Here is a 17,440-nt window from a genome sequence, read left to right on the forward strand (position 1 = left end):
CAAAATGGGGCGGGGCCGGCCAGTCCCAGCGCCGCGGAGGGGCCTGCGGGTCCCAAAATAAGCGGTCGAGCACGCGCTAACTAAAAGTCTCCAAGTGAGAAAGCGCCAACATTTTCGACGTCACTGACGGTGACCGAGGGAGCGGAAGGAATGCCATTTGTGTTCTATATATCCTATGAAAATAAGAAGTGAGCAGTGGTTACTTGGTCAAAGTGAGGATCTTGTCCCCTCTGAAGAAACTTGCTCAAAGGCTTCACCGGCGGCTCGGCCACCGTGACCCGGATTTTGCGCTCCGACGCGACGGCGAAGTCGGCCAAGATGCTCTTGAGGACGTACTGGCCCGGTTTGCTCTCCGGGTCCACCGCCATGGGGGCGTCGCCCACCTGGGGGAGGCGGGGCTCGTGGTCGCCATCACCTATGGACCCAAAAAAAAAAAAAACATTTTTTTTTAGGTTTAAACAAAGCGGCCACATTTATGGAGACTTCTATCCATCTAATCTCTTGAAAAGCATCTTTGAACTTTTTGACCCCAATTAAAAATTCCCATTCTGACAAAATAATTCCGATTTCCAAACTCCCGCTGTTACCTGACAGAAAAGCACAAAGTCAACTTAAATCGCCAGAAAAAAATGACCCTGAAATGGCTGGAGAATTCAGCCTAAAATCATCTGAGAGCCAGCCAAATTACGCTTGATTTATCGCTAGTGGACGTCCAATCCGTTGGAGGTGGGAGGCCGGCAGCCAGGATGACCCGGATGGCTTTTGGGTGTCAGGGACCTACTTTCCAGGATGGTGGGCCTTTTCCTCTGTCGCGTCTTTTTAAGAAGCTTCCCCCGAAAATCCGGCGAGGGGAAAGCATCCGCGCGTCCGTTCGAGGAGGGCCCCCGCCGCTCCACCACCCCGCCATATTCCGTCATCTTTCCCTTTCCTTCTGCTCTGCTTCTGATGTGCCTGCACGCCGGCGTTAAGCGCTTCAACTCGTTAGAAAAAGGAAGGAAGGAAAAAAAGGAAAAGTCATGAATTGGACAGGTATTAAGTTACACGGATGGCCCCTCCTCTCTTTGGGACCAAAAAAAAGGAAGAGCGTATCCCGTATGGGTCTGGCGCTCCCGTCCCTGTGGGTGGCGCTCTTGAGCAAACGTGACGCAAAAATAAGAGCCCCATTCCCTTCCAGTAATACCCTGGCGACCCCAAGGGAAAAGAACTTTTTGGCCCTGGCCGACGATAATTATTTTTCACAAGACTACATTTGTTTGTTCTCGTGTTAGACACGACGTCCCAATAAATTGATCGGTCGTCAATGAAGGGCCCCGATGGAAACTACAAAGTGGCAAAGCGGTTCCAAAATGTCAACTTGACACCCCTGACCAAAATCCAACCGACGGGGAAATAAGCCGAGATAAAAAAAAGACCTAAATGGCAAGAAAATACAAGGAATAAAAGAAGGCTACCTGGAGCTGCAGTCATTTGACTCCCTTGTGGCTCTCCGTCCATCTGTCCACTTTGTGTCTCGTTTCTTTCGTCCTCCGTCCCTGAATAATGCAGAAGAAGGCGGTCACAAAGGGAAGAAACATATCAGACTAAAACAGGTTACTACTTCAAGCCTTCATTGCTATCCCAGCTGAGCACACCCCGGATTGGTCACCAATCAGTGGAGAGGCAGACAGACAAACACTAGCATCCAGCGGGAATCGATCCCACGATCGGTGGGGCGAACCCAGCGCTGTATCAGCGGGCAGTCCTTTTTGGGTATTCATTGACTTCATTATTTAATGATGCATTTCAAAAGGGCGGCCAGAGAACCAATCAACATCCTCATTTACGTTCAAGTTCACATTTCTACTTACCTACTAGTATAGTAAAGAGTCATTCCATAGCAGCCTCTGGCTCATTTGCAAGTCACTCATTTCATTTCCACTCAGAAAAGTCAGATTTTTTTTCAACCTATCTCATGAATTTGTATCAATGACTTTGGTATTTTAATTGGATATTTTTACTTGATTTTATTTGGCCATTCCTGCTAGCAGAATCATTACCAGGAATCCAGCAGATGGTGCTAAAGGACCAAAAACTCAGGACAAGACTGAAAAAAAGAGAAAAGCACTTCCCAAAAAAAAATCAAAACAAGAAAACAAAATGTTAAAAATTGGCCATTTATTTGAAAATAGATATTGGTATGGATTATAAATTAAGGGTGGTGACCTTCCTTTCCTTTGCTTTCACAATTCGCTTTTGGGCAAGGCGGGGGGCCGCTCTTCTCGCAGCCATTTGTCAAAAAGGGCCACGGGGTCCACGTTCCAGTGCTTGTGGAAAGAAATGGGCAGCTGGTGGGCCAGGAGCTCCGCCGCGTAATCCTCCGGCCGGGCCTGGGAAGCAAAAACCGCCCCGCCTCATTGACAAAATGCCTCACCGTTCAATTTTTGGCATTTATTATTTTTTTACCACCCAATTTTACAGCGTCACGGACGGAACGATGGGCGACGAGCGAGTCGTGGAATTGAAACGACGGCCGTTGATCGAGTGAGTCACCTGATGGAAGAGCGGGCTGTGTGTGGCGGGGATGCGCAGCGCGTTCAGGCACATTCCCAGCACCATGTCGTCCGGGGCGTCGTCGCTGTAGCACTTGCATCCGCTGGCCAGGAGGCGCGTCACCGTCTCCCTGCTGAAGGCCATCCTGCGGGTGCCGACCGGCACGTCAGCGCTCAGAACGGGAGCCTCTGGGCGACTTTTGAACGGCGCTCACCCGCCGCCGCCCGTGATGTAGCTGTAGCCTCCCTGTCCCAGGCCGTAGCCGTAGCGCTCGCCCAGATACACGGCTTCGCTGGCCTCGTAGCAGCTCAGCAAGCGGCGTAGTCTGGGCAGGCTGCGGGGAAAAAAAGACATTCTAAAAAAATGTCAACAATTGGCCAATTACTGAACGGTGGCAATGGCGACATCCTATGGACACTATGGCTAATTCCTATTTTTGGGAATGGTTTCTGAATTATGGGGTGGCACCTGATGAGCGTGTCGTCGTCGACGATGAGCAGCCACTGGGTGTCCGGGACGTCGCCGCTGAGGAATCGTTGGAGGATGGCGAAGGTTTTCCCGCAGTGGCCTGTCATCACACACACAAATCTCAGTATCTGACATTATGAAAGCCTATTCCAACAAAATATATAGACGTAAAGTCAATGTAACAAATAAAATGACCAAGAAAGTAACCCACCTTAAACTCATCGAGCGCCATCAGTGGTAAAAAAAACAAATTAAAAAAGCAAACTCAATACCAGTGGGGAAAAAAAAGCTGACGGTGAAACGGCATTTTGTAAATCCCTAAATCCTCCCTTGGTGTTAATCTTCCCTGCGGGCTGACGTTTGCCTTTGAAGGCGGCAAATTATGCACGGAAAACCAAACGTTGGGCTTGACATCTCTCCGCACGCGCCGACTGGAGCTGCTAACGATATACGCGTACGCTTGACTCACATTTCGAGAAACGGACGAGAAGCGACAGGCGGGCGGACGGCCGCTCGCCGCCATTAGCATAACGCCGCAGGTTGTCGGCTAAGCGCTATTAGCATAACGCCGCAGGTTGTCGGGGAAAAAGCCACAGATGGGACCAAAGCGGCCTCGTCCGTCTTCCTTAAACGCAATGGGAATTTGGGATTCCTCAGTCGGGCCGAAAATAATGGGACGGATTCATTGGTCGCCAATTCAAACGGACGGAAGGTTTCCGGCAAATGGCCCGGGGCCCAATTCAGCCTCACCTCTCTCCGTGTTGGGGACCCCCAAATCCAGGGTGGGAACGGAAGCGTCGGCGTAGTCGCTGTAGTATTCCAAGTGGGCGGCGTCCGGCTCCCAAGTCTTCTTGATGACGGGAACTGCGTCAAAAAGTACATTTCATCCAATGTGAATTGCCATCCTACCAGTCAAGTGACATTTTGAGCTTTAGCGGAAGGTGCACCGCCCAAAAAGTCGTCCTAAAACCATGGATGTTCAATCAAAATGAAGTGACTAAAGTGGTTAGCAACACGCAATAAAGGTAGCTAGCCATGAATTAGAGAAGAAAAGTCTGTTAGGGTCACTCACCTCTTTCCGCATGAAATTTCCTGCAAGTTTTGACGGCCACAAAGAGGTCCTCCTTTTTCACCGGCTCTCCCTGTCGGCAAAAAGAGAAAAGCTCAGAGAGGTGGAAATCCCGAGCCGCTGGTTGGGAGACTCACGCAGGGGAACGGCGGGGGTCTCAGGGCGGTGGCGCAGGACCGCCGCGCCCGCGGCGATTCTTGGGGCTCCGTGCACAGCTGGGGGACGCCCGTCAGCCGGGGGCCCGCGCCTTTGTCCCAGATGTACAAGGCCACCTGCCGCCAAAACAAAAACAGAGCATCGTCAGGCGCAGTTGCTAGCTTAGCCTTTTCTCCGCTTAGCCTAGCTTGTTTTAGCTTGTATTAGCTCATCTTATTTTAGCAAAGCATAGTATAGTTTAGCATCTGTCACGTCAAATGACGAATAAATTCAAGTCACACTTGAACTGAGAAGAAAAATATGGCCACCCAAAAAAATGAAGACTAGGTTAAGCGAAAAGCTTTCTTTGTCCTAGAAAAAAAAATGAAAAAATGCCGCAAATGGCCAATCACGATGGCAGAATAAAAAGCGCCACTGACCTCGTGTTTCAGGTCGATGGTAAAGTCGGACTCGGGCGGCCGCCGCTGGACTTTGTTGGCGAGCCTTGAAAAATGAAGACGGCGGTCAGCATCCCCTTTTTCTCTCTCCTCGGCGCCAACGGACGGAGACTGACCGGACCAGCAGGGCGACGCTCAAGGCCCAGGCGGCCGAGAAGTCGGGGTAGGCGAAGACGGACGGCTTCTCCGCAAAGGCGTAGTGATGGATGATGGTGGACTCCAGGTCGTGGAGCGGCTTGCCCAGGAACCATTCCTGCATGGGGAGGACGTCAAAAGGGATGGATTTGGATCACAGAGCGACTGTGTCGTCGGATTGATTTGACAGGAGCGAAACGCCTCCTCAGTCTTTGACCGAAATAGCCAGAAAAAGTAGGACGGCTGACGGGGATTTTTGTCAAACTTGAGGAAATGGAAGCCGTCTTGAAAAGTGCCTCCACAGCCACTCGGAGATCAATACGCCGCTCACGTCGCCGGCAAAAATAAGAAGGTGGGAAAATCTTGCCGCCAGCCGGGAGACTTTTTTTTAATTAGCGCCAGGCGACGACGGCGGCGGCAACGCGGTTGCGACTCGCCGAGCTCCTAATTGGGCACATGCTTTGTACCCGGCTTTCTTTTTTTTGGGTAAGAAGCGAGTGAGCGAGCTCCACTTACCTTTTGGTGGTCAAAGTGAGCCAGCGCAGCCAGCAGGCGGCCCACCTCCACGTGGGTGTCTTCTTCCAAGAAAAGCATCCAGGAGGAATTCTTTCCAAAAGTGCTCGACAAACTGAGGACACGTTGCGTTTCAAAAAGAATCAGCCCTCTCGCTTAAAATGGCAACACAAAAAAATCTCAACTTTGAATACGTCAATGGCTGAAAAAAAATTGTCTTGTGAATGGCAGCTCTGGGAAATGGCTGACGTACAAACCTAGCGAGCGAGCTAAGGATGCTATTTGTTTCAGTATGTGTAAGGGGAGAGGGCTTTAAAAATGACAATGATGCACATTGCAAGGAAAAAAAACAAGAAAAACTCAATAAGACGGAAATAAATTAACCAAAATTTCAATGAATACAGTGCCAGGAAAAGCATGGAATTGTACCGGCGACTCGACTCACTAAGGCAGCAGAGGAAGGATGCTCCAATCGCCCTCGTTGTCCGACAAAGTGTGAAGCAGCAAAACCACGGGCGCTTTCTGACAAAACAAACAAGAAAGCCAGGCCCCGTTTAGAGTCAGCGCCTCCATTTAGCATTCCGTCAGGCAAACGAGTCCATTGAGATTCCTCCCAATTTGAAAGGTCGCCCACCTGAGAGGCGGCCAGCGCTTGGCGGAGTAAATCTTCTCGCCGTTTGTGAGCCTGGCCGGCGTGGAAGGAGTTGCTCTGACTCTGGATCACAAACACCACCTCCTCCACCCCTGCAAAAAGACCCAACAGTGGGAATCCCATCCATTCCTAGAAAGCCAGAGTCCACTCCGCAAATTCAAAATCTCCAACTATTCAACACACGAAGCGGCGTGAGATTTGCAGGAGGGGATTTTGTGCAATTGCCCGGAATTGTGGCGGCAAAACGCTGACACGGGATCGCCGTGGGGCCGCCGTTTTGCCGCCGTTTTGCCACCCGGCTCACATTTTAGGGAGATCAATGGGGCGCATTGATCTCTCGCGGAGCAATTACAAGAGCTCCTTCCTACAAATGTTGGAACGGAGAAAGGGCAAAATACAAACTGGATCTTTTTCCATCTGATTAAATGTTTGCTATGGCTGCCCAACGGAAAAGAAAAATCATTTTTTTTAAAATCCTTTCTTCCTATTCATACTAGCTCCAAAAAATGAGGACATTTGGTCAATTTATCTTGATCATTTGAAGTCATTGGCTAAGATTGACAGCGGGGAAAGTAGGCAGCCAACAGTAGGCTCCGCCCTCCCGCGCCAAATTTTTGGAAAAAATGCCTGGTGATTAAAATGTAATGCGTTCCCATTTGCAGACGCTTAAGCAAGTGTTAGCGTTACATCGGCCGTGGTGTCGAACAAAGCTTTTCCTTTGGGCTTTGCTTTTTTGCTTTTCTTTTCTTTTTCTGATGAAACTTACTTACTTACCCAGTTGCCTGGCGGGAATCCCACGTGTCTTTTCTTTGTCGCTCTGAAACACACACACGGAGAGAAAAAGGCGCTTTAATTATGGAGCTGCAGAAGAGACAACAAAACAAAAAAAAGTCCTCGCTTTCCCCAAAACAAAAACATGTTAATGAATATGGATGGCTGCGAAAAGGAAGATGATCTCATAGTTAGCCACATTGCTGCTAACAGATCATCATCGTTTTCTTTTTCTGATTGAAAAAAAAAGGGAATTCATTTCTTCAAATGTCATCGGATTAATATTACATCAATATTTGTGGGGGCCGGGGTTGTTTTGATTGGACTCAAATGAGATTAGGGGGGGGGGATTGTTCAACACATTCAGCTATTAAATATTGATATTTGAAAAACTTTTTCTTTGGCTTCAAATGAAAAAGTCATCCCATGAATCTATCAAATCATCTTTTAACCTCTTTTTTTGGGGAGAAAAGGGTTACATCAGCAGGAAATATGCCAAAGTGAAAAGATTGGACATTTTTAGACCCATTTTTTTGCCTGAAAAACGTTGACACACCTGAAAATTTGTGACCATTTTGAAGTGCAAATGGGGTGACTTTTTGCTTGTTGTCAGAAATAAAAGCAGGAGGAAGATAAAATAAGCAAAAAGGCCTGAAATGTGATTTTAAAGAGGAAAGAAGCGGCCAGAAAAAAATCCAGCGAAGCGGAGAAAATTGTTGACGTGGTCAGAGTCGGGTTGCCCGGGGCAACCGCCAGGCTGGGGAAAAAAGGCCTAACCTTCCAAATGGGCTCACGCAGAAACAATTGTTACGACGTTTTGCCCCCAAAAAATAATAAAATAAAAAGGTGGCCACATGGATAATAGGATGGGGGGGGGGACAACAACTTTGCATCCTTCCAATTTGTCGGCAGTTTTGACTCCGTGGCTAGGCGTCCAATCGGTTTGACGAATGGACGCGGGGCTCTGTCAAATGAGATGCAAATGGCATAATTTTCAGCAAGTGAGACCACAAAAGGATTGCGCTCCAGGAAAGTTGGGAGGGCGGGCTGCTTGTTGCCACGGTTACGGACTGCCTCCCTCCACCTACCAATTTACGGCCCTCATTTACCTTGACGGGATGCACCTAATTACACGTGGCGCCATAAAGCTGCTCTGGTGATCAACTGTGACAAACGATATGACTTGGAAGGAGGAGGAAGAGGAGGAGGAAGAAGCCACTCGAAAAAAAAGAACATCGTTTCAACAGTAACATTTTGATCATTAAAGTGAGACTTTTTGAGACAATACATTGTTTTCAAATCCTCCTAAAAGTAAATATTTTTGTCCATTTGGCCTCGGCGACCAATCGACTATGTCAGTCAACTGAAATAGGCTCCAGCACCCCCAACGATGTAGAAAATGAATGATGAAAACAAAAAAAAAACCTGCTAATTTAAATTTTCCATCCTATTTAATTAAAACAATTGATAAGATGAAGAAGCAAAGAAGAAAAATGAAAGTGAAGATTGGAGTTCTCGCGGGAAATGAGAGGCGAGCGAGCAGATGTTGGGCTGGCGTCCGCGTCTGATTGCCATTCCGATTCGGGTGATTAAAAGGAAACGTGCGTTGCCACACGGAGATTAAAAGCTAAACTCATTTTACCCAGTTTGACGAGGCTAATAAGCTCAGCGTTCACCAAGACCACCAAGGCCCGCTTTTTGGACCACGTGCTCCAATTGCAACGTTGATTTTTTTTCGTGTTGAGGAAATCATCGCTACCGTGTGTGTGTGTATGGTTGGCTGAGCAAAATAGCAAGAGGTTTAATGAATATGTCCAAGGCATCTATCCGGAAGTAAAAGAGAATTAAGCTCCTGTGCGCCCAAGAAATAAATGCTTGAAATGCCATTCCGCGGTCACTAAGCAACAAGCCAAAGGACAACCCAAACTGGACTCTGTGTTTGTTTGATTTTCTTCCCCACCTGGAAAAGGTCGCAATCAATGGCAGCTTCAACTTTCGACGGAGGAATGTGAGCAGGAAATGTGCATTTCAAGCGGGCCAAACCAAAGTAAAATTGCACGGAAAATGCCACGCGCTTCCATTCAGCCTACGTTGCAATTCTGAGCTTTAACACCAGGTGGAGCAGCAAATCGCGTAAAAAAAGCCCATCCGTTTCAAATGGGTTGGCATTTGATGAGATAAACACCTTTAACTTACGATTGGACGTCTAATGCCGTCAAGTTACTATTCTTGGGCTTAAAAAAAAAGACCGAGGCCGTTTGGAGCGTGACAACGAGCTTGGAAATCAGGTTTACCGTCAACACGCTAACAGCTAGCCCTAGAAGCAAAGCGTTCATTATTTAGCGAGGAAGGCTAAAAAATAAATAAAATACAAGCAGAGAACCTCGAGGGAGGACCACAAGGCCAAAGCGCCCAAAAATCACATCGTTTTTTTGTTTACATTCAATGAACTTTTGTTTCAGTTTTAACACAATTGTCCATGAACAAAAACCCAAAGACACTTACCTGGGAGGCTTCGTTTGAGCTGCCGGCAGCTAACACCATGTGACCTGCGGGGACAGAGAAAAATTGGACATTTTAGATCAGTGGAAACCATGTTTTTTTGTAAAATTCAGCCCCTTAAGCTTGTTTGGAATGGGAACTTGACATTGTGTGGGTGTGTCCATTAAGGGGAGATCCACCAAAAAGTCTCTAGAACAAACACTGGAATAGAGAAGGGCAGGTCGGCCATTTTGAGACAGTGGAATTGTGTTTGGTTAGTTTGTTTATCAAGAAGAGACCCACAAAAAATCCCCCAAGAGGCCATCCCCGAAAATACAATGCAAGTCCGCCATTTTAGCTCAAAATAGCTACAGAAAAATCTGTTGCTAACATGACATTTGGTGGAAATGTATCCTATGATGACAAAGTCTGCAATAGGCAAACCAAAACAAACCATTTTGTTTGGAGCCAGCTCAATTTGATTGGCCACGCACAGGCAATTTGCCTTTAATTTTAAATAAGGCAGCCATTTTGCAGGAGTCCTTAAATAAGGGTGCGGGTTTAAGACGCCAAATAGAATCTCTCAATCAGAGCGCCTTCCGAGGTGACTTTGCGTCATCTATCACGCCGCTACGACGCCACGCTCCGTCGCTTTCCAATCACGCCGTCATCGATCCCGGGACAAACTGGCCTCCCCCGAGAGCTTTTGCGGAAATCCACGCGTCTAAAGGAAAAAAAATAAAGAAGCCCACTGCCGCCGCCACCGCCGGTTAATAAATCAGACTTTACGCCAAGGCCGGTCATCCGTAGCGCTGGCGAGCCACGACGACGGCGGCGGTGACCTCTATTAGCCAGCCGCCTACCTCCAGAAAGCAGAAAAGCGGCGTGCTCACCGGCAGAGAGAGAGAGAGAGCAACCTGGGAGGGAGGGACGGGAGTGTTGATCAAGACATAAAAGCGCCGCTTCTCCGACAGACGTTTACTCGGAGGTCGTTGGCTTTCTATTAAAAAGGAAAAAAGCTCCCAGAAGCCCGTACGCATTTCCCCGCCGGGGGGGCATTTGGCATTCTGGCGGTCAGATGGGGTTGCTAACGCCCAGAAGGAATCTCATCTATTTTTCAGAGACCACAGTTGACTTCAAAAAAACACTTTTGCCGCACGCTTAAGCTGGAGGTGAAAGGCGCCCAAATTTAACGGAGAGAAACAGCTAATTGGATTAGGACTTCATAAGAGGGGGGTAAAAAACAACAAATACAAAAAAAATACATTCCCTCTACCAGGGAGTCAACGGTCTTGCAGTAATTACCAAATGTCTATTCAACTTTCAATCGATGGGCGTCTACTAGAGATAATGGAAATTACATTACCCCTAACCCTACCTCTGCCCCTACTTAAATGGCCTCAGAGCGGCCATGTTGGTAGGGGCAACATTCTCATTAAGGTCAATGCATTCACATTGAAAAAAAAAGTCATAAAATGGTTTCTCAACCAGTTCAAATCCATTTGATGCGGGAGGGTTGGCAGCCAATGAGAAAACATTTCAAAAACAAACTTTGCAGAACAAAGAGAACACATAAATCAGGATCATCATTTGTCACGTGGGACTCATTAGAAGCAAATGTTCAAGCATCATTTGTTTTGTGCCGCGCCACCAATTTGCATCAAAAAATGTTTTTGCTAATAAGCCTCTTCTACGGCCTTCATTTTGGATCAGTTTGTTCAAATTGGGGGGAAAAATACATATTTGGATGTGATATTTTCCCCCTGAGGTATCTGAGGGTAACTCGTTATGAGCAGGGACAGAAAATGGGGTGATTCGGGCTTGGAGTGGCGTGCAAAAATCCGCCACGGGCCGGGACATCCCTAATCGTCATATTATCTGCTCCAGTGGCGTTTGCGGCCATTCGTGAGCGCGGCGGCTCCAGTGGCGCCGTGCTTGGGCGCGCTCTTGCGTGGCCGCAGCTGTGCTCACTGCAACGGCGACCCACTTTATCCACGGTACCCCCCAGTACCCAAATTAAGCTCGCACTACCGTCAATTCCTCTCACAGAATTGAAGAAAATATATACATTTCACAAAAAAGATAATAAGCTAAAGTTTTTTTTTTTGAAGTGTCAACGTTGTATTTACATTTCAGTAGAGTTAATTAGTTAAAACAAGTCTTGAAGTTAAGAATTTCAATGGTTGAACGAACCAGATTGGATACCATTCACTGTCAATGGCTAATTAGTCGACTCCATTGCCAACATTATCGCAAACGATAAAAAAAATATCGAATTCGACAGCCCTAGTATGGAGGAAAAGAAAAGTAAAGCGACGGTAAACTATATGCGTAGTCATTTGCATTTAAGCTAGTCAGTCAGCCCACTCTTTGGTTGCTTGACAACACCGGTTGCGGCGTCTTTTATCTTTTTGGCGGTGTCTTTTATCTTTTTCGAAGAACATTCGAGACCTTTCAAAACTTTCCAAAGCTTTTTGGTGGAAGCGCCACACCTTATTTGAACGTTTCGAAGATAAACAACAACAATGCGGACCCACAGAAAAAAGTACTGAAGTGAGGCCGAAGTGTAGCCGGAGGAAAGGAGGTAGACTCACCGAGGGAAAGCAACAGCAAGCCCGCGACGTGTCGCCGGTTCCCGGCCATGGTGGCCGCGCTCTCGGTCTGCCTCGGCGCTGGCTCCGCGGAGGCTGCTCGCCGTGTCGGGGACTACCTTCGTCGCACCGCCGGGTACATGCGAGGAGGAGGTGGAGGACGAGGAGGAGAAGGAGTGCTGGGTGAGGTGGAGGAGGAGGACGGGACGCGGACGCCAGCGCTGAAGGGTAGAAACGCAGGAGTGGAGCTTCTGCTTCGTTTTTTCTCGTGGCGGTGGGCGGCATCGTCACCGGGAGGCCACGGCACACCAGTGCCCTCTGGCAGGCCGCAACTGGCACTGCACTACAAATAAGAGAAAAGATAAAAGGCATGATGGATCGATTGCGGTGAAAGGTTCATGTTGTTCTTATAGGCTGTTTCTTTGGGTTTGTTTTTTTTTAATCAATTTTTGCAACCTCATGCACGAATTAGGAGGAGTTATTACATTCCCAGAGGCCAGTGGTCTCAAAGGTGCGGTGGAGGGGCCAATTGTGTCCCATGGAGCAAATTTGGAGGCCCTATTTGACATTCATATTATTTATTTTAAGTTCTGTCTGGAACCTAACCCATGTTATAATACAATAGATTACATTATTCCTTTATCTAACTGTATATCCTCATGAGGGTTGCAGGGGTGCTTGAGCAAAAATAATAGAGAAAATCATTTTAAATGAAATGAGAGCAGTACTAGAATACATCATTTAAATTGTGAATTGAAGTACATTAAAACACAAATCAAGAGGAGTGATACAAAAAAATGAAAAGCAAACAAAGAATTAAAACAAATTGCAATAAATTGACAGAATGTGTATTTGGCTCTGGAAATGGCATTTGTCACTTTTGTATTCTGGGACTATTTAACTCTCTGCCAATGACGGCGACATCTGCCTCTTTTATCAAATACCACTACACACACACTTTGGTGTAAGTTGGCAGTAAATTGCTAAGATAGTGCCAATTTCTGAATAGACGTCATCATTGTCCCCAAAAGGGTTCAATTGAAAAAAATAATAATAATAAAAGTGGCAAAATCCTCAACCCAACCAAGCATCACGGCCAGAGGCAGTGAAAGTATCAGTCAATGCCAGGATTTGGCGTCTGTGGCAATCAAAGTCAGTCGATGAGTTAAAAGCAAGTGTGCGCTTTATTGCGACCGAGGCAGCGTCGTAGCCTTGATTTATTTTGCAGGCGGGTAACTCGTAGCAACCCTTCTGAGAGTTATTCCTTCCATTGCGCGGAGGCAGGCTTCAATTTCGAAGATGCTAATGAACGCGGGCTGTCGGCTCAAGATGACGTGATTTATGAGCGGCGCTTCAAAGGAAAAACAAATATTTGGATATCAGCAGCAGCTGCAGCACTCGCCAGCGTGCCATTGTCTACAAATAACACAAAGCAGTGTATGCGCTGGAAGCCAAGATCAATTTAGGAGGCCAATTCATCTCGGGAGCAGGCTCCAATCAACCAAAAATGAAAGGATTTTTTTCATATCATGTTTTTATGAGCCTGAATGGACATTTAACATATATATACATAAGAAAATTAATATAATATCTGATCATCTTAAATGCAATATATTGGAATTGATCGTTTAAAATATAGCAAAGTCATTTAAAAATACAAACTATCTCATCTTGAGTAGAAATACCTAAGCTATCCAAATAAATAATACAATCACTATTCTAAAGCAGCTGTGTGCCATCTTGAATAAATTAAGAAAAAAAATACAATAAAATTTTTGCTATTTGTGAATTTTCCCTTAATTAAAAAAATGAAATATGAAAGTAGATCTCGAGTAGAGATAGTATCTGTATTCTCAACCTCTTGTTACTGTATAATTTCCCAAATATGGGATGAATAAAGTGATCTAATCTAATCTAAAAATAATGCAAATATTGATTTTTTGCTCTTGGTGTATTTTTATTGATTGAATTGAAAAACAAGGACCTTCTCATGGGTCCAAATTTCTGCTCCTTTACTCACCTGGGCACTGAAGTCCATGCACGTACTGCTGATGCTGCTGCTGATGATGATGCTGTAGTGGATGCTGATGCTGATGTGGTGCTGGTGGTGGCTTCTCCTCCAAGTGTGCCATTTTGCTGCTGTTCAAGTTTAGCGCCAGCACGTCCCGTCGGAGTCAACCAACCAACCAAGCGTCCCGCCGGTGCAAGTGGCCGCTTGCCCAATTAGACACTCGCGGGGGGCTCGACGGCAGCCAATGTCCGCCGGCTACAGGGCTTCCCGACAATCAGGATAAACACGCGAGCATCATCATCATCATCATTGCGCACTCACATCGTGCTTTTTGTCCCATTGTCTGAGACGACTCACGCGTACGCGCCGCTCCAGTTCCGGTAGGTCCATCTTTCTCTTGTCGCCAACTTGTTGGATGTCTTCGCCGAGAGTGGAGCGCCGTCGGTCGTCGGTGTGAGCGTGCGTCCAAGCGATGCGATGAGATGCTATGCGATGCGTGGGGAGAGAAAAAAAGGATGAACTTACTTGAATGACAGCGACGGGCAGCGATGCTAGCCTATTTGTCCGTGCGAATCTTACCGGGAGCTTCGGCGCTTCTTTGTTTCCCCCGATTGAGTGACGAGAGTCGAGGCCATTTCATTCACGCAACGTGGGGTGACGAATGACTCCTCCCAATGTCGACACACGCGCCGTGGGTCAGCGTCGGTCCGCAATCGTGACAAGTGAGGGCTAACCTCCGAGCTCGAGCCCCCTACGTTAGCCCAGTCGGGACAAGCACGGACGGCTAAAAGCCGGAGAATGTACAACGTGTCACGTTCTACAAGCGCTTTCTATCGTCGCCGCTTTATCTCTGGTTTTACGCCTTTTCTCAGTTCGGAACCGGTGGGCGTGCGACAAGTGAGGAGGGCCCGCGGCCTAACGTTAGCTCGAACCAACGCTTAGCCATTTTAATGGTTAGCTAGGCACGCTAACGAGCCCGCAGGACGCCTTGTCAAGAAAGCCACGGGATTTCTAGGCAGCCCACGCCCCGCTGTAATATCATTGGTTGCAACGCACGCACCACTGTAATACGGTTGGCTGCCACATATCGGGGAAAGCCCGCCCTTCCGCGGAGCCAATCGTTGCAGCGGAGTGTGTCCCGCCTAGAACCTCCGTAGGATTCAACGCAATGGCGGACACAAAGCGAACGCTAATGCTAAAGGGCGGAGCTAATACTAATATACCGTGCCGTCAAAGCCGAGCGGCCAGCCCCTTTGCCATTCAGTTGTCACAGCTCACTATAGTATATATTTTACCGTCCGACATCTACAAAAAAGACTCTCCCGTTTTAATTTGTATATTATTCGGATTGCCAGAACAAACCCCCCAATTTCCCCGGAGACCACTTAGCCATTGCCCTGCTCGGCCATTTTAAAAGAGCACGGTTAGCACGGCTAACAAGCCCCGTCTTAATGTATGGGTTGACAACTTTACCCTGACAGTAATAACGGCGTGTTTCCTCGACAGCGACCGGTTGCTCTCTATTATAGCTTAAATAATGCAGCTTGAACTGTTTGAATGTACAAAAGCTCATTAGTCATTCACCCAGACACGTCTTTTCCTTTCTCCTCCCTCCGGCTTCATTAAAACAATAGACAAAGACAGCCTCCGGTCAGACGTGGAGCTCATTTGCATATTTCCGGTGTCTAGTCCCACCAAATTTGGTCCGTATTCGCAGAATTGTATGTATTTATTGACTGTCTCATTATATATCTCTGTTTTAAAACATTTTTTTCACATTTTTTTATTCGTTCCTAAAATGACGTGTTCTTCAAAACGAGACATGGATCTTAAATAAAACCACGATAAATCATTATTTTGATAGTCATTTTGCAATGTGTCAACTCATGTGCTTGACATTTTAACATTGGAACAAAAATGATCCGCTGAGAAAAGTTGAACTAGAAATAGAACTCTGTCTCATTTTCGCTGAATTATATCAATAATCATCATCAAGAGAATATTTGATGGCGCTCCCAGGGAGGGCGCAATAAGTCACCCGCTTTGTTCTTTTTTTAGTGACACTCCATTTATCATGAAGTGAAAAAAGATCTTAAAATGTATACGCATCAATCCCCATATGTTCCGCTCTCATTCCGTTATTTCCCGTCCTCTTTTGCTTCTTGTGCGCTCAGCACAGAAGAAAATGGGGAAGGATCCGAAAAAGCCCCGAGGCAAGATGTCCTCCTACGCTTACTTTGTGCAAACGTGCCGAGAGGAGCACAAGAAAAAGCATCCCGACGCCAGCGTCAACTTTGCCGAGTTTTCCAAGAAATGCTCCGAGCGATGGAAGGTAAGTGCTGGCTCGACCGATTTGTCCCACCGGATCGCGGTTTGAGACCCGTATTGTCCGGATACAGACCATGTCCCCCAAGGAGAAGGGCAAATTCGAAGACATGGCCAAGCAGGACAAGGTGCGCTACGAGGCCGAGATGAAGAACTACATCCCGCCCAAGGGCCAGAAAATGAAGCGCTTCAAGGACCCTAACGCTCCCAAGAGACCCCCGTGAGAACACCTTTATAATACTTTGTCTATTAGCGAAATCAAAGACGATGACAGACGTCCAATGGCGTAGCAATTGAAAACTCCCACGCGCTAATCACCCATCCGCTGGCTTTTTTTGGGCGCCCGCAGGTCGGCGTTCTTCCTGTTCTGCGCCGATTTCCGGCCCAAGGTGAAGGGCGAGCACCCCGGTCTGTCCATCGGCGACACGGCCAAGAAGCTGGGCGAGATGTGGAACGGCTTGTCCTCGGAGGACAAGCAGCCCTACGAGAAGAAGGCCTCCAAGCTCAAGGAGAAGTACGACAAGGTAAGTGGCAAAAAAAAAAGGATGGCGTGCGCGTCCTCCTCCGATGGTGTGCGGACTTTTGACACACCGTCCCTCCACGCCAGGACATCGTGGCCTATCGCACCAAGGGCAAAGTGGATTCCGGCTCGGCCGCGGTGGCGGCGGCGGCGGCGGTGGCGGTGGTGGCCGACGACGACGACGAAGAGGAAGACGAGGAGGAGGACGAGGACGACGAAGACGAGGAAGAGGACGACGAGTAGGAGGGAAGGCAGAGAGTCCAGTCCGTGCCATATAACCAAGCGCAATGTAGGCAAGCCGGCGTGTCGACATGCATCCGGACGGAAGGTGTATTATATTTCATGTTTTTAAGATGTACTGTACAGTGTTCAAACAAACCAACAAACAACAAACAAACAAAACAACACATATCTTTCCTCTCGGGGACTTTTCTCGTGATCGTTGAGTTTGACTTATTTATTTCCTTTTTGAGTGTTGGGAAATGCCTTTCCCCACTTTTTTGGGATCGTGTGGTGTGGCTTTTATTTTGAAAAGTCTTCTTTTCCACGTGCCATCCTTGGTGTCGTTTGTATGACTTTCTTGGAATATCAGATCAACTAAAGTGCAGCTGTCGACATTCACGAATGTCCCGATGTGAAATAAATGTTTTTTTCTGTTCTTCTTGTGATTTTTCATTCTTTTGTGAAAGGCCAATGAATTCCTCTCATAAATTTTTGGGGGTGTCCTTTTTTTTCTTGAAAACATGACAGCATCTTTTTCATTTAAAATGGGGGTAAAAGTT

At 47.2% G+C, this 17,440-nt stretch overlaps 3 protein-coding genes across 4 annotated transcripts; 1 reads left to right on the forward strand and 2 right to left on the reverse strand.

Moving 5' to 3' along the window:
* Positions 1 to 167: 167 nt before the first annotated feature.
* On the reverse strand, positions 168 to 1,494 carry LOC144200381 (protein furry homolog). The gene is made up of 2 exons (XM_077722503.1): positions 1,452 to 1,494; positions 168 to 415 (listed from the first exon to the last, which is right to left on the reverse strand). The coding sequence occupies exons 1-2, from the start codon at positions 1,492 to 1,494 to the stop codon at positions 174 to 176; spliced, it is 285 nt and encodes a 94-aa protein (XP_077578629.1). The 3' UTR covers positions 168 to 173.
* Positions 1,495 to 2,137: 643 nt separating this feature from the next.
* b3glcta (beta 3-glucosyltransferase a) lies at positions 2,138 to 15,433 on the reverse strand. Its single transcript, XM_077722326.1, has 18 exons — positions 14,393 to 15,433; positions 14,171 to 14,298; positions 13,823 to 14,076; positions 11,806 to 12,145; positions 9,236 to 9,279; positions 6,734 to 6,776; positions 5,942 to 6,051; positions 5,753 to 5,829; positions 5,311 to 5,422; positions 4,776 to 4,912; positions 4,642 to 4,705; positions 4,204 to 4,338; positions 4,070 to 4,139; positions 3,748 to 3,861; positions 2,998 to 3,097; positions 2,744 to 2,863; positions 2,530 to 2,674; positions 2,138 to 2,366 (listed from the first exon to the last, which is right to left on the reverse strand). The coding sequence occupies exons 4-18, from the start codon at positions 11,852 to 11,854 to the stop codon at positions 2,220 to 2,222; spliced, it is 1,467 nt and encodes a 488-aa protein (XP_077578452.1). The 5' UTR covers positions 11,855 to 12,145; positions 13,823 to 14,076; positions 14,171 to 14,298; positions 14,393 to 15,433; the 3' UTR covers positions 2,138 to 2,219.
* Positions 13,891 to 17,316, forward strand: LOC144200288 (high mobility group protein B1-like). Of its 2 annotated transcripts, none has more exons than XM_077722328.1 (5): positions 13,891 to 14,193; positions 15,993 to 16,145; positions 16,213 to 16,358; positions 16,488 to 16,662; positions 16,746 to 17,316. In XM_077722328.1, the coding sequence occupies exons 2-5, from the start codon at positions 15,999 to 16,001 to the stop codon at positions 16,899 to 16,901; spliced, it is 624 nt and encodes a 207-aa protein (XP_077578454.1). In that variant the 5' UTR covers positions 13,891 to 14,193; positions 15,993 to 15,998; the 3' UTR covers positions 16,902 to 17,316. The 2 variants fall into 2 exon arrangements, with proteins under 2 accessions (XP_077578454.1, XP_077578453.1); XM_077722327.1 differs by having other exon boundaries at positions 13,893 to 14,193; positions 15,988 to 16,145.
* Positions 17,317 to 17,440: the final 124 nt, after the last annotated feature.

The sequence above is a fragment of the Stigmatopora nigra genome, chromosome 8, assembly GCF_051989575.1.
Source record: "Stigmatopora nigra isolate UIUO_SnigA chromosome 8, RoL_Snig_1.1, whole genome shotgun sequence".
Lineage (NCBI taxonomy): Eukaryota > Metazoa > Chordata > Actinopteri > Syngnathiformes > Syngnathidae > Stigmatopora > Stigmatopora nigra.